General features: G+C 43.5%; 1 protein-coding gene across 16 annotated transcripts in view; it reads left to right on the plus strand.

Annotated features, from left to right (window-relative positions):
- The window catches only part of ADGRL1 (adhesion G protein-coupled receptor L1), a 133,678-nt gene that overhangs the window by 94,077 nt on the left and 24,728 nt on the right, over positions 1-14,873 (plus strand). For 6 of the 16 annotated variants that reach the window (XM_083430695.1, XM_083430697.1, XM_083430702.1 and 3 more), the window contains exon 5: positions 12,402-13,202. In XM_083430695.1, coding sequence (XP_083286821.1) covers positions 12,402-13,202 — 801 coding nt within the window. Of the gene's footprint in view, positions 1-4,610; positions 4,629-6,633; positions 6,753-12,401; positions 13,203-14,873 lie in introns of all 16 variants that reach the window. The other 10 variants (XM_083430696.1, XM_083430693.1, XM_083430700.1 and 7 more) reach the window with 3 other exon arrangements.

Consider the following 14,873-nt stretch of genomic DNA (forward strand, 5'->3'; position numbering starts at 1 on the left):
CAAATTTGTTTAAAACATTTTAAGAGTTTTAAAGAATACATTTTATTTCTTAGCTGCTGGGTATCATTTAATGGTAACCCTGAGTGTGAGAAATCCTCCTTCACTGCTAATGGAAGATGAAGTTAACCCTTCATAATGAATACACACAACGCTCTCAAAAGAGGATTAGGGAGGCAAAGTTTGAGGATACCATGAGAGTCAAATACGGTAGTCTATCCTCTTTATATCTCTTTTCCAGTCATCTGGGGCCATGCAGGGTTCCCTGAAGTTTCCAATATAAAACACCACATATAAAATCCTGAGTTTTCATCAATGTTCTAAGATGGAGTCATCAATGAACCATAACAGGAAATTATCAATAGCAAAATAATAGTAAGGATGTTGATTACTTTGCTTACCTCTGATGACTGCTTGGTGGACTGTATGCACACAGAAAAAATTGTATTAATGTACATGTACAAGGAATTTATTGGAATGCTCTTTTGTGCACTGGGCAATCATTCCATTTCCTTCCGGGGCTGTGCCAATTTTTCTGATCTTATCAAAGTTTGCTTTTTTCATGAATTCTGAGGAAAATTTCAACCAGGATTCTATGATTTTCTTCTAAATCAGCCTCCAACAATCCTGCCCACTTGTACTACTATTGTTAACACTTTGCCTTCCCAAATCAGCAGGAGCTCCACTATAATCTTCTTACATAAGAGCATAAGCAGAGACCTGAAGGAATATAGGGAGGAATTCAACACTGTGCTTTTCTGACCATCCATCAGTGCAAGCGCTTATGCTTTCCAGATGAAATTATTCCCCCCTCTCCTCCCCCCATGTGGTGCTCTGAGGGTTCTCCTGACCTGCCTCCCCAGAGCAGATTGGGGGAAAGCGTGGAGGGATGATGATGATGATAATAATGATAATGATAATAATAATAATAATAATAAATAATCAAAAAATTATTTATACCCTGCCAATCTGGCTTGGCTTCCCCAGGCACTCTGGGTGGCTTCCAACCAAATATTAAAAATACAATAAAACATCAAACAGGAGAGGAGGGAAGCCTCATTGCACTAGCAGAATCCCTTATGCTGCTTTCTCCTAGTATGCCAGGTTAGTTAAGTCCAGGCCAGACCAATGTTCCATTTAGTCTACCATCCTAAAGCGTTTTCTACTTAGGCCAGATGCTACCAGAATGCCCATAAGAAGGGCTTGAAGGCAACAGCTCTTTGCCTGGCAATTTGTACTTGGTGGCTCACCACCACTGAACCTGGAGATTTATTTTAGTTACGATGGCCAATAGCCATTTATTTATCCTCCATGAATTTCTGTAGTCTTCTAAAGCCATGTTTATATCTGACATACTTTTATACCCCTTCTCAGGCTAGCTTACTGGAGCAAACCCATGTTACCCACTCTAGACACCAATGCACAGCTGTTCCATACAATCTGGATTGCAGTATGAGCCAGTTGTGTGTTAGCAACCGATAGATCACTGGTGGTTAGTGTGATTGTTGTGCCTGCAGCTGCACAGGTTTGGGAACAGTATGCTTTCACATCCTTCATTTTGCGTCTTACTTTGTGTTGTAACAATTGCTGCAGAGAGTGGAGGTATGTTGTTTCTAACATCTCCTTTTTTGTGCCTCCACAATGTGGAGGACTGTGGAAGAACATTCAAAATTACTGGGATCAGCAGAGCTTCTGTTTAAATTATCAACCAGTCGATTCCTCAGTCTCTACCACTTTTGGCCAGTTCTAGTAGCTCTGTCTAGTCCCACCAAAGCTTGATTTTTGCTCATAGAAAGGATCCTGATCCTTCCAATCACATATATGACATAAATCCTGATCATGTCTGATCCCTGGAAAGTTCCTAAGAGCTGCCTGGAATATTTCATTTTTGCTTCTCTAAATTCCACTAGAATTCCAATAATGTAGCCAGTGTGGTGCCCTTCAGATATTTGTTGGACTACAGCTCCCATCATCCCTGACCATTGGCCATGCTGACTGTTCAACAGCATCTAGAAGACACAGTATTGGCTACCCCTGCAGCAAGATACAGGCTTAGAATTTGTTGAGGAAAGTAGAGTCTGCCTTCTATCTTGGGCTCCTTGAGACAACTGGTATCCTGGACCCTATAATGGATAATGAAGGAGAATGCCTGCTCCAATTTTATCAACAAAATTGTGCAGTACCAAGCTACACTGGAGTGATGAGATGGGAGGTTCAGCAGTTTATTCTCCATTACCAAAACCCCCCTCTTCTTTGGAGCAGAACTGTGAGAGGCCTGAATTTGGTGCTGGGCCAAAGAGACAGACCAGGGATGGTGTTATTTTGCCACTCCCCTGCTGCCCAGCAGCCTCCCTGACTGGGCTGGCCAATGTGGTCATTGATGACTTCAACATTAGGATTGCCATATTTCAACAAGTGGAAATCCGGACTGGGTTTTCCCTGACATTTTAACAGGTTTCCGAAAATTCTGCCCAGATGCCATTTTTGAAGGGCAAATCCTGACTATGTCCAGGAAATTCCTATAACATCCATGCTGAGGATGCCTTGGGTCTAGCTCAGGATTTTGTGGTCTTCATGGCAACCATGGGACTGTCTCCAATAGTCATAAGTCTAACACACAGCAGGACATACCCTTTCCTCCAAATTGGGAGGGAGATTGTCTGGAAGTGGAGTGGATATTATGCCATTGCCATGATCCAGCCACTATCTAGTGAAGTTTCGTCTTGCAGCAAGTATTCCCGTCTGCAATGATGAGGGACCATATGATCTGTCCTCAGAGGTTGGTGGATCCTGATTGATTTTTTATGGCTCTGGGGGATTTGCCAATGGATAGAGCATTGCTTCACTGTGGAATGGTTGGAAGACTTGGGTCAACATGATCACTCCCAACACCTTCCCATTCCCTGGCGATGTACAGATTTTAACTGTTAAAAAACTTGTAGACAGTGTTGCAGAGCTGTATACGTCAGTTTTTGTGCTTCACCACGGTCCCTAGTAAAACCAGCTTTGCAGGTTTTGAAAGCACTTTAAAATGTATCCTAAAATAATAAAGATAACCATAACAACACCCGCAACAATAAGTAATAATAATAATAATAATAATGAAAAAAAGATGACTAATGGTTAAAAAGATGACTATGGTTAAAAAGGAATAAAAGGGCAATATACTTTAGCGGTAAAATTGACTAGACCAAAAACTTTGCAACATGGTCTAGTTCAGGCATAGGCAAGCTCGGCCCTACAGATGTTTTGGGACTACAACTCCCATCATCCCTAGCTAACAGGACCAGTGGTCAGGGATGGTGGGAATTGTAGTTTCAAAACATCTGGAGGGCCAAGTTTGCCTATGCCTAGTCTAGCTGAATTCACCATTTGGGATTTGAATGGGATGTAGGGGAAATTGCTGTAAGAAACAGGAAAAATTGACTCCCACTCTGCTTCTCTTCATGGTATTTGTATAGTTGTAAAGATACCGGTTTTGGATCAGGACTAGCGGCATAGTAAAGGAAAAGACACTCATTTTGTTCCATATAAATAACTGGACACACCCAGAGAGAGCAAAGCGAAGGACTACTTCCAGCGTCTTAAATAGTGGCATATTTTATTTTTGAAGAAGACAATGTGATTTGAAAAGCTATCTAATTGGGGATATAATCTGCATGTAATAGCAGTGGGGTCAGAGTTCATGATTTGTTCTGTATTCATAAAGCTCTAGGGGTCCAGTACTTGAAGTCCCTAGTTTTTAGCACTCGAATTGACTTTTTCCCCTTACGTGGCCCTGCAGAGCTGCTGCTAGTCAGTGTTGGACTGTCTCTGTTTAAGGCAGCACCTTATACATCAGCATTGACATCAACAGCTGCAAGTTACGTAACTGCTAGGGTAAAAGAAGGTAGTGAGATAAGGATATGTGTATTTATGAATATAGTACACAGTAATTATGAGTTGGAGCAAAGGAATAGAAACATGGGAGGATTTACAGATAGATAAATAGGCTGACTGATGTGGGAGTGAACTGGATAGGCAATGCATTTATGGTCATGATAGGTCAAGACTTTCTTAGGGGGGAAAAGGTATTCTGGGATATTTTTCTTTTCAAACTCTTGCTCTTTTCCTTTCTCCCTTTTCTGCTTGCTCTCCCTGATCCTACCTTTCCCCCAACCCCACCTTCCTCCCCGCCAAACTGCTTTGAGCCAGCAACCCAACCCCCTTTTGTGTTTTGTTCCTTTGTCGTCCTTTCTGGTTGGTTTTGATTTCTGACTTTTCTTCTGAAGGGCAATGTCGCCAGCACAAAATTAAAAACAACAGCAAAAAAACCCTCCAAAAACTGTAAACCTCAAACCGATCAGACGAAAAAAGAAATGAAAAAGTACAACTACCACCACCAAACCCAACACGCTCTCTGCCTTGAAATGATTCCAAAGCGGGAGGGGCTGGTGTTTGTTGGGCTGGTGGGGGGAGGGGAGGGGAGATTTGCAGTTTAAGAAAGAAAGAAAAAATGGTTTCTTTAGGGTGCGGGGAGAAACAAAAGCAATTTAATCTCTTTTCTCTTTTTTTTCCTTCTTGCACCTTTTTTTTTCAATATATTTTTCTTCTCTCCCTTCCGATGCATAAAGTAGAAGTGGAACAGAAAGGTAAACAACAACATTACCACTGACCCCACCCCTAACCCAGCACCTTGTTTTTTTCTCTGTGGCCATATTTAATGTGACCTTCCTTTACCTTTTCTCCTCAATCCTCCTCCTCCTCCTAACCTCCCACCTCCCCTCCCCTTGGTTTCCCCACCTCTTCTCTCTTTGGTCTCACTAATTCCAATTGGCATCCCCCTCCCTGTCCAGAAACAAAGCTTCCAATAACGAAACAGCACTCAGCAAATAAAGCATATAAAGTAACCCATCTAACAACTGCCCTTCCAAACCTTTTCCATTTCTCCTTGCTCACATGTGGAGTGGAAGCACCATTAATGTCTGGGTCCTCTCTCTGGTTTTGCTTCCTTCAGGGGAAATACACTTTTTCCAACCCGTTCTCTGCGTCTTTTATCATTCAACTGATTCTCTCTGCTCCTTTCTTCGTGTTTCCATGGCAACCAACTGGGTACCTTGGCCTACCTCAACCACAACTTCTCTCTTTCTTTTTCTTTTTCTTTTTTTTCTAATCCCAATTCCTGATTTTTAAAAAACAAATGCTTGAAATTTTATGGGATTTACATATAAAAATTTGCCACAGTACAGAAGAACAACGGGGAGGGTGTGTTTTTATTTTTTTTAAAAAAATATTTTATTTTGGGCACTTTCAAATGATACTTCCAGGCCTTCCTCCACATTTTTCGAGATTGTTACATACTTAGAACTTTGTTTTAATTTTTATCAAGGCGCCATTCTGGCTTTAAGCAGCCTGTAAGATTGCAGTGGGAATGTACATCTTAGATCCCATACACTGCAGTCAGTGGGGCTCCCCTCCCCCGCCACTCCCACAGCTATGTGTTCAGGATCAGGATGTAAGGCACAGAACAAAACACGTTTTTTCTCAGTTATTGAATAGAGCAGGGGTCCTCTTTTGAGCCTCTCACCATATTTAATACATTATTGTTTGTGGACTCACTTTTATGTGAGGAACATTCAATTGCACATGCTGAGTGGTGCCACTTTTAACCAGGGTAGCTTTGTTATCTTCTACTGTCTGAAAATCAAAGTGAAACAAATGTGTGGATAAAACTGAGCATCAGTTATTCCACTTGTGATCCATCTTTTAGTGGGAATTTTACCCTAAGCTTAGGCAGTTCTTTGGAGAGAATCCCCCAGCTATTTTTTTCAATTGAGTCATTCCACACACACCCAACCTCCAAGTAATGTTCTGACATGTCTTGAAGGGCCTATTTCTCTTTTCTTAACTCTTTTCCTCTGCTCTACTATCATGATAATGTGAGAATCAGATAAACCCATAGAAAATAACATTTTCTAGAATACATATACATTAATTATACCAATATACTAACCACTTTGATGTGGGAATTTTTAATTTTCTTGCTTACTGTTTCTTTTTCTTTCTTTTCTTTTTAAATTCCTGATCAATCCTGGGTGATTTTATTTGTGGATCTTTCCCCCCTTTTCTGCCTGTTTTGGTTTTTTTTTTAAAGAAAGCTGCAGTCATGATCATTGACTATCTGTCTGTTATTGGGGGAAGATGGGGGTGGTGCATGAAAGAAGTGGGGGTCAGTCAATGTATTTTTAATTTGAATGTCTTGGCTAGATCTGGAGGTTATATACCTAATGTAAGTATCAGGACTCACAACTGCAATGAGCCTGTCTTAACAAGGGACAAGCTGTCAGGTTAGCGCTAGGAATCGAGCAAATTAATTAATTTCAAAGTAGTAAAACTCAAAAGCCAGGCTTGATTCCACCCAACCCATGTCTCTCTCTTTTTCTTTCTTTCGCTCTCTCTCTCTCTTTCTCTCTGTTTAGTTTGTTCTAAAAGCACTGTTGATTTTTTTTTCCTGCATTGGTTTGGAATTTTTTCCCAAGATTGGGGATGGAGGCATATACTTATACTTTTCTTTTCCACAGGTTTCCATGGTTTTGGATGTGGATTTTTACTGATTGTTTCCTTCTCTGTTTCTGACATCTTCTCCCCCAACCCCAGAGCACAGTTGCCCCCATCCCGACTTAGAAGGCTGAGTCGACACTGCCCCATCCATGAGGGATCGGAACCAGTTAACGCTTTGTGCTGTCCCCCCCTCGCCAGCGCTTCATTCTTTAATGGTGTGTTTCTCCTCCCCGCTGCCAGGAGTCATCCATCCCACCCCACCAACCCAGATGGGAAGCTGGGCTGAGCCGAACCTGTGAGACTCCATGAAGCTGCTTTGTAGCGACATTGTCAGGCAAGGTGTTCAGAGCAGGCAGGTGATAGGCAGGATTAGAAATCTGAAATCTCTTGGATTTTGCTCCCATCCAGCTGCCCATCTGTGTCCTCAGTTCGTCATACGTAGGCAAGAGAGGGTGGCATGTACATAAAAATAGCACAGAGGTGTATTTGTGCAATGTAAACCATAGAGACACACAAATCACACAGCAGTAACAGTCACCCAAGGAACTGAAAGTAATGCATAGAAAACTCCACATGAACACAGCCATATTGATAGCTCTACATTCAGAAAAAGATAGAGATATATGATTAAACACATGCACTTGATAGCACAAACACAGATGCATTTAACACACATTCAGGAGCAAACAAATGCCATCTACACACATACAAATCCATAAGACAACACTAGCCACCTTGAGTGCTTCAGCAGTCTGGTAGATAGTACCATTTAAAACAAAGTTGACATGCTCCTGAAAGCATATGCAGAATTAGGAATGTGGATCCATCTCCATGAGCACATCCTGGGTGTGCACTGACTAGGCCTTCACCCTTTGGCAACTCTACATGCAGCCTCTGGGCACATGCATTGAATTATGGCAAACATTGCTGTTTCCATTCTGGAGACTTCCTCTCTCTTGCCAAGCCACTGCTGTCCTTAACTGGTCCTAAGAGTACACTTTGAGGAAGCTAATCAGAGAGTGGCTCCAGACAGCCTATTCACTCTAATGCTGCTCCTTCCCAACCAAAGCAATAGACAGCTTGACCTTGAGAGAGAAATGAGAAAACTCTTCAATTCATGGCACAGTACTTAGGTGAACTACATCTAGGTTACTGGGATGGTGGTTGCATCCCCTGCATTTTCCACTATAGATAGAGAAGCCTGTGAGACTAGATAGAAAAGAACCATAGAGGGCTTTAGGAAGTGAAAGAATAAGCTGACAAACCATGATTCTAGATTCAGGTAGGTAGCCATGTTGGTCTGATGCAGTCAAAATAAATAAATAAAAATTTAAAAGTTGTCCAGTGGCACCTTAGAGACCAACTAAGTTTGTTCTGGGTATAAGCTTTCGTGTGCATGCACACTTCTTCAGATACCCAGCTTATACCCAGAACAAACTTAGTTGGTCTCTAAGGTGCTACTGGACAATTTTTTGTTATTTTTTTTACTGTCAAACCATGACTGCCGGAGCTCACAGGTTCAGGCTCCACACCCTGGCTTGATGATGATGACTTTTTCAGTTCCGAGCTGTTTCCCTGAAGCATGACCATCAATTTGCAGGGAGAATTGGATGGGTATGGGCATGATATAAGATGGGTCCCTGGCCATGTGGCAGCTTTGATCCCCTGGGAAATAGGGAGGGGAGCTCTACTGACCTGGGGATTCAAACACTTCCTCTTCCCAGTAAGGAAAAGGAATGACCTTCCTTTCTGAAGGAAAAGAAATGAAGGGTCATGATAAGAGAGTGATAAAGTTAGCAGGCCAGCCACTTTGACCAACTTGGTCAAATCCTCTCTTTTCCCAGCATTGATCTGGAGGTTCCTTCACACCCGTGGGCAGCTTGTTCAACAGTACTGTATTTCACTCCAGCCATAGACCATCTTCTGGCCTCAGGTGCCACAAAAGGCAAAAACTTTGCCCTGTTATTGGCTTGTGGGATGTGGCCTTTGGAAAGGTGCAGAAATGGGGGGGGGGGGGATGTTGTGTGTGAGGGAGGATACAGGTGTCACAAACATGAAAGTGACATGTGCATCCAGCCACTGTGAAGTGACACTGGCACAGTCTTAAGAACTAGGGCTTGAGACCGGTGCCAATAAAAATAAAATCTTTGAGACGGCCACTTAGTGAGCCTTGAACGCTTTTTATTTTGAATTGAAAGAGACTCACTATGACAAAGTTTGAGAACTATGGACTAGACAGAGATAAATAGCTAACACAAGGGACACCTTGCAGCACTACAAAATCCAACTGCTCCACATTAAGCTGTTCTTGTCTGATGAGTCACACCAGAAAACACTACAGGGATCTTTAACAGACCTTGTCATTAACATTTAGGCTAGGCAGCTCCCCTTCCCCCTGACTCGCTGTCATTCACTAGTGAACCCATCCATCACTTTACATCCCTCTGCACCACAGACCATATCAGATAGCCGTACTGTTTTATGCAAGGGGACTAAATAGATGATCTCTGCACACCTAGTATACTAGGATTGATAAGCTCTCTTTCTTCCTAATTAAGGGGGGAAAGACAAGTAATTTACAACCCGTCCTCCTTGGCCTATTTCATCCATGCATTCTTTAAAACAAGTTAAAGGAGGGAAGGCTAGGCAGCTCCTTGCGTTACGGCCCCATAGTGGAACATATGAGGACAAAAAAAAAGACCTCCAAGCTTTTCAAAGGTTAGGGTTTTTATCAGATATTCAGTTTAGATCTGTAAGCTGCACCACTAAAATTGTAATGTGTAATGCAAGCCTCAAAGGACTTCTGTCTCTCTGAGCCAGGATTCCTGAGTTCTCCCTCTAGGTCTCAAGAGGACAAATAATGTCCATTAGTTAGAAGGTGTTGGGAAGCAAAGAACTCCTGGCTTCTAGACCAACAGTTGTCCATCTCTATGAATCATCTCTTATCCCTTCCATGTGCCAGTACTCCCCCATCACCACGAAAGTTAGAATGTAGAATTTTCCAACAATGACAATGATAATAAATCAGTTGTTTATTATTGCTAAGAAGGATGCAACATGCCATCTCCATGGAGACCAAAACACTGTGAATAAGAGTGAACTCCTCAGGTTGCTGACTCAGCCCTGCTTTCTCCCTCTGAGGTTACCCAAGGACTGTGACCATTGGAAACAATGGGAGCAATCTAGCATACACTTAAGCCCACATAAATCCCACTGGTTTCTATGGGACTTAAGCTTGCTTAACTGTAGTGTAGATTGTGCCAGAGTCATGAGACCCAAGTTTGCCTTGTCCTCTCCCTTCACTTAAGCAAAAGTGGATGAGAAACACATCTCTGGCCACTTGTACTGGTATGGCAGCATAAAGGTTCTGTCTGGATCTGGGAGAGCAGGGGGGGTTATTAATAAATGCTCCGTGGGGGCTTGGCATTGCAAAAAGTGCTGTTCTCCTCCCCCATGGCTGGTGCCAGACAATTCCCATCCTCCCGATTTGCCATTAATTTTGGAACCCTTGGCACACCTCATCCACTTCCAGGTGTGTTGTGACAGGGTTTGATGGTACTGACCCCAGCCCAAGGGAGCAGTCTCTAAATTATGCCCATCCCCAATAAGCTTCAGTGCAAGCTGTGTCCAGAGTCATGTGGCACATCATAGCAACTGTGCGTTATTTAGTAAAGCCAGAGCAGAGAATTCACTTCTGCATTCACAGAATATCCCAGACATTCTGGAGTTGATACAAGGCCCAAGTAAAACCCTGCTGACACTTGGGTGCGAAGTATATTTGATCCCACACGCAGAAGCAGTAAGCCAGCCCCCAGCAGAAACTGGGTTGCTTGGGATCAGGTTCCACCCCACCCCGCTGGCCCTTGTACTGTGACAGCAAACCCAATTTACTGACCTCTATATCACGAGGTGTGGTTAACAAGCACACTGTGCAGCCTTTTAAAGCCCACAGCCTGGATTTAGTGTGATGGCTCCTATGGCTCCTCTATGGCCGCTCAGTGACACTGTTCTGTAATAGACAAGGTGAATTCTCTGCTATGATGCTGCTCTCCTCACCCCACCCCACCTGCTCCTTCCACCACTAAATGCTTTTTTTCTCCCAGCCTTGCTCCAGCTAACCGGAGGCAGACACTTGCAGAATGCCTAGCCTGATTTGTTCTTCCTTTCAAACTTTTTCCTCCCGGCTTTTCCCAAGTTCCAGGCTGCCAACTGGGTGGTTGTGGGTGGAAGGGAGGGCTTTCCTTTCCCATCTGCCCAGGTCTCCCTCCCACTGTCACATCACTCCTTCCACCCCCTGCCATGTGCACTAGTCTCATGTCCTTTGCTGATGTGAATCAAACCTGGCTGATAAGTTGCTCCAGTGGCACTCAGGATATGGGGGAAGCAGAAGCTGTTGGTTACTTCATCCTTCTGCTACAATACCTTTAGTTCTTCTTTTCAGAAGGGATCCAGTCCCTCAGCTAATCTACAGCTCTCTGTCCCCAGGGATTGAAAAATAGTCTCTTTCAGCAGGAAGAGGAAACACCCATTCTTTCATATTCAGGGGGATTTTAACTGGCCAAACATTGGATCTTTCTTATGCTTGTTTTTCATTCCCCAACGTCCCGTTGAACAGTGTTTTGATATCAGTAGAGGAAATTTAGGGCTGGAAGCCCCTCACCTTTTCCAACCCCCTCCCCATGGGAAGGCATTCCCACGAAGCTGTTCTAAAGTTGCAAAAAAAAAAATCTAATCCATTCCATGAAAGTTGGAAGGGTTGAAACAGCTATTTCAAGAACACTTTAAGTTTCTAAAATTGAATTAGAAATCCCTGAGAGAAATTAGAACTATAAGAGTCAGATGCAAAAATAGGGACCAATTTCCATCTGTCTCAGTGCTAACACAACTGGAATTTAAGTGTTGCATGGCGGCTGGCATAAATTAGCCTTGATCCATAGTGAAACAGTAATTCCCTTTGAACAAGGAACAGGATAGCTTTTGGATCATCTTACCAGCCTTAAAGGTACTCCTTTGCAGCTCCAAAGGAGCTCCATAGGACAAGCAACCTCAGCTGCTTCTAGATCAAGTGGAACAGAAACTCTGTAGGAGTCCAGTTGGTAAACAACAAACATGTCCCTCCTCTAGAGAGACTCATAGAATACTTGGCTCCACCAGGCCCTCAGACCAGATAAGCATACACTACTCAATGGATCCCATAGGGCAAACAGCCTCACAGCTCCATACTGAGCTCTTCATTTTTAAAAATCTGATTTCCATAGCGTTAGGTGGTATTGCCCCATTTGCTCCAATGTAGAGCATCTGATTTAGATCATGCAGGGTTTAGCTGGTGCCAACTGCTTTCCCATAGCTGTTAAACTGTTGCTGTATTGACTTCTAGAAGGTGATGCAGAACATGCAACCAGAGTAGGAGCTAGAATTGTCAGTTCAGCAACACTCCTGCTCAGATTCATGGGTTTCCCAGATGCTGCCACTCAGATCTCTGCAGGGAAACAATCTGACATCCTCTGCTTAATGCTAGAGAATGTAGCAAAAGGAAGGGAGGGAAGGTTTGGAACCCCTAAATTCCCTTTTTAATTTGATCCGGAGAAATTGTTTCTTTCCTCTGATGCTCCCCTGCCCCCAGTATTTATTTAACTTGTCACTGAGCCGTCTCTGCTCAATAACAGATAAAAGTCTCATGATTGCAGCTGCTCTCAAAACTCAGCGCGGATTTCACTTCTCCTGCCAACAGCCTTTTACAAATTTATCCTTTCTTCTCTCTTTCTCTTTCTCTTTCTTTTTTTTTCTTCTTGCTCTATCACATTCTTTCTGGATTTCCCCCCTTTTACCCAATCACCCTTTCCTCCCTTACATCCCCTCCCTAGTATTCGTTTGCCCGGGGACACTGCACAAGATCCTGGAACCTACCTCGGCCCATGAATCAGAGCACCAGTCTGGAGCCTGGTGCAAGGACCCTCTGCAAGCCGGAGACAGAATATACGTCATGCCATGGATCCCATACCGGACAGACACACTGACAGAGTATGCCTCGTGGGAGGATTATGTAGGTGCCCGGCACACCACCACTTACCGCCTGCCCAACAGGGTTGACGGCACAGGTTTTGTGGTATACGATGGAGCAGTCTTCTACAACAAGGAGCGGACACGCAACATTATCAAGTATGATCTGCGGACGCGCATTAAGAGCGGAGAGACAGTCATCAACACAGCCAACTACCATGACACCTCACCCTACCGTTGGGGCGGCAAGACTGACATTGACCTGGCAGTGGATGAAAATGGGCTATGGGTCATCTATGCCACTGAAGGCAACAATGGCCGGTTAGTGGTGAGCCAACTGAATCCTTACACGCTACGCTTTGAGGGCACGTGGGAGACCGGCTATGACAAACGCTCAGCATCCAATGCCTTCATGGTGTGCGGAGTCCTCTATGTGGTGCGGACAGTTTACGTGGACGATGACAGTGAAGCAGCTGGCAACCGTGTTGACTATGCGTTCAACACCAATATGAACCGGGAGGAACCCATCTCGTTGACCTTCCCAAACCCCTACCAGTTCATCTCCTCCATTGACTACAACCCCCGTGACAACCAACTTTATGTGTGGAACAACTACTTTGTCCTGCGCTACTCACTTGAGTTTGGCCCACCTGACCCAAGTACTGGTGAGATATAATCCTTGCACCTGAACATGGGGTGGGGTAGAGAAATCGTCACTGACTTGAAATCATGGGCCCTTGGCTTCTCCTCCCATTTTCCATTGGGTTGTCAAAATACATTAGGGGACAAAAAAAGCCGTGTTCATTTGCTTAATGCCCATTTTTAATTGTACATTTCTGCAAATACAGCATTCACTTGAAATTACTTCTTAAATACATGTATATTTAAAATATATACATTATACTAAAGATTATGTATAGGCAATCCCAAATGTACTGCTTAAGAGTGATACATTTTCACATGAGCTAACCACCAATACACACACACACCTAGGATACTCTGCGAGCAATCTCAAGTTATTGAGCCATTGTCTCTCCCAACTTCTACTGTTCAATATCTCTGCCATCCTCTGCCATCCATCACATTTCAGGAAACATCCAACTATATAATGGCAAGTTCATCTTACAAAGCAAGGCTTCAGTCCCAAAGCTGGCTTTTGAAAATATATTTCATTTTTGCCATTTTGCCACAAGCAGGTCTTTTAGTTCCAGCCGTACAGTAAGCATCAGAGAATCTGCTCAGTTCAATTCAAACTCTCTGTGACCCCAAAAGAATTAATGTGTGCCTGAAATTCTGACAGTTAGCATCACGTGGAGTTTAAATTGACAGAGATGGATTGTCTGATGTGCAATATTTGGCAGAAGCCTGGGGTCTACGAAAACTAATTCCTTGAAGCTGGACTGAAGGGGGGGGGATCTGTGCTTATTTTGAATACAGGAAATTCAAGATCAGTCATGCCCAGGTGCGGTGGCAGATTCAGATTTGTTTAGTCCAATATGCAGCTAATTTGTTTCTCCATTCGCCCCCGTTGCACAGCTGCTGCCTGTGCAATACTAACGGTTAAACTTGAATAAGGTTACATTTGCATGTACAGGTTACTTGCAGGGTTGGGGTGGGGAAGAACGAAATGTAGCCTTCTTTTACCTTGGTCACCAGATGTTGCCCTTTAAACTTGGGGTTGTAGCAAAAGAAAGGCAGTCATAGCTCCTGCCACCCACCCCCTCCTTAGACCTGCTGCCTGACCCCTTCAAATGGGTCTCCAGGTGTGCCAGGAAGCACAGCGGATGCTGGAGTGTGTATGCACAACAGGGCTCTGGAGTGGAATAGTTAGGAGAAGCTGCATCTGCCTTTTCTTCCACTTTCGCCGGAGATCTAAGAGTTTGGCCAAGGTACCAATCCTGGTCAGGTTAAAGAGAACAAAAGGTGATTACTTTCAGAGTGAACAGAATTTTGCTAAACTTCCCAGATAGAAACAATTCCATTGAAATTGAGCATTTGATTAATTAAAAATATTTGGTTCTGAGGAAACGTCATTCAGCATCATGCTCATGAATACTTCTTTTAACATTTAAAATGGCAAGTGAGGATTTAGCCCTTTGTGTCCCATCCCTTCAGGAAGGACCTGGCAGATATATACTTTCAGAGATGTGAAGAATTTAGTAGGGACTCTAACTGGTTAGAGACCTTTGCTTTGATGCAAATCAAAAACCAATGCTACCTAAGAGCATAGGAACCTGCCTTATAGTGCGTCCAATTCTTTGGTTTTTCTACCTCAGATAAGAAAAGGTAATTTTACTCTGTGTGCAGCATGTGGTGGCTGAACCTGTGGGGATATT

This window comes from Podarcis tiliguerta (genome assembly GCF_965153285.1).
Source record: "Podarcis tiliguerta genome assembly, chromosome: 2".
Taxonomy (NCBI): domain Eukaryota; kingdom Metazoa; phylum Chordata; class Lepidosauria; order Squamata; family Lacertidae; genus Podarcis; species Podarcis tiliguerta.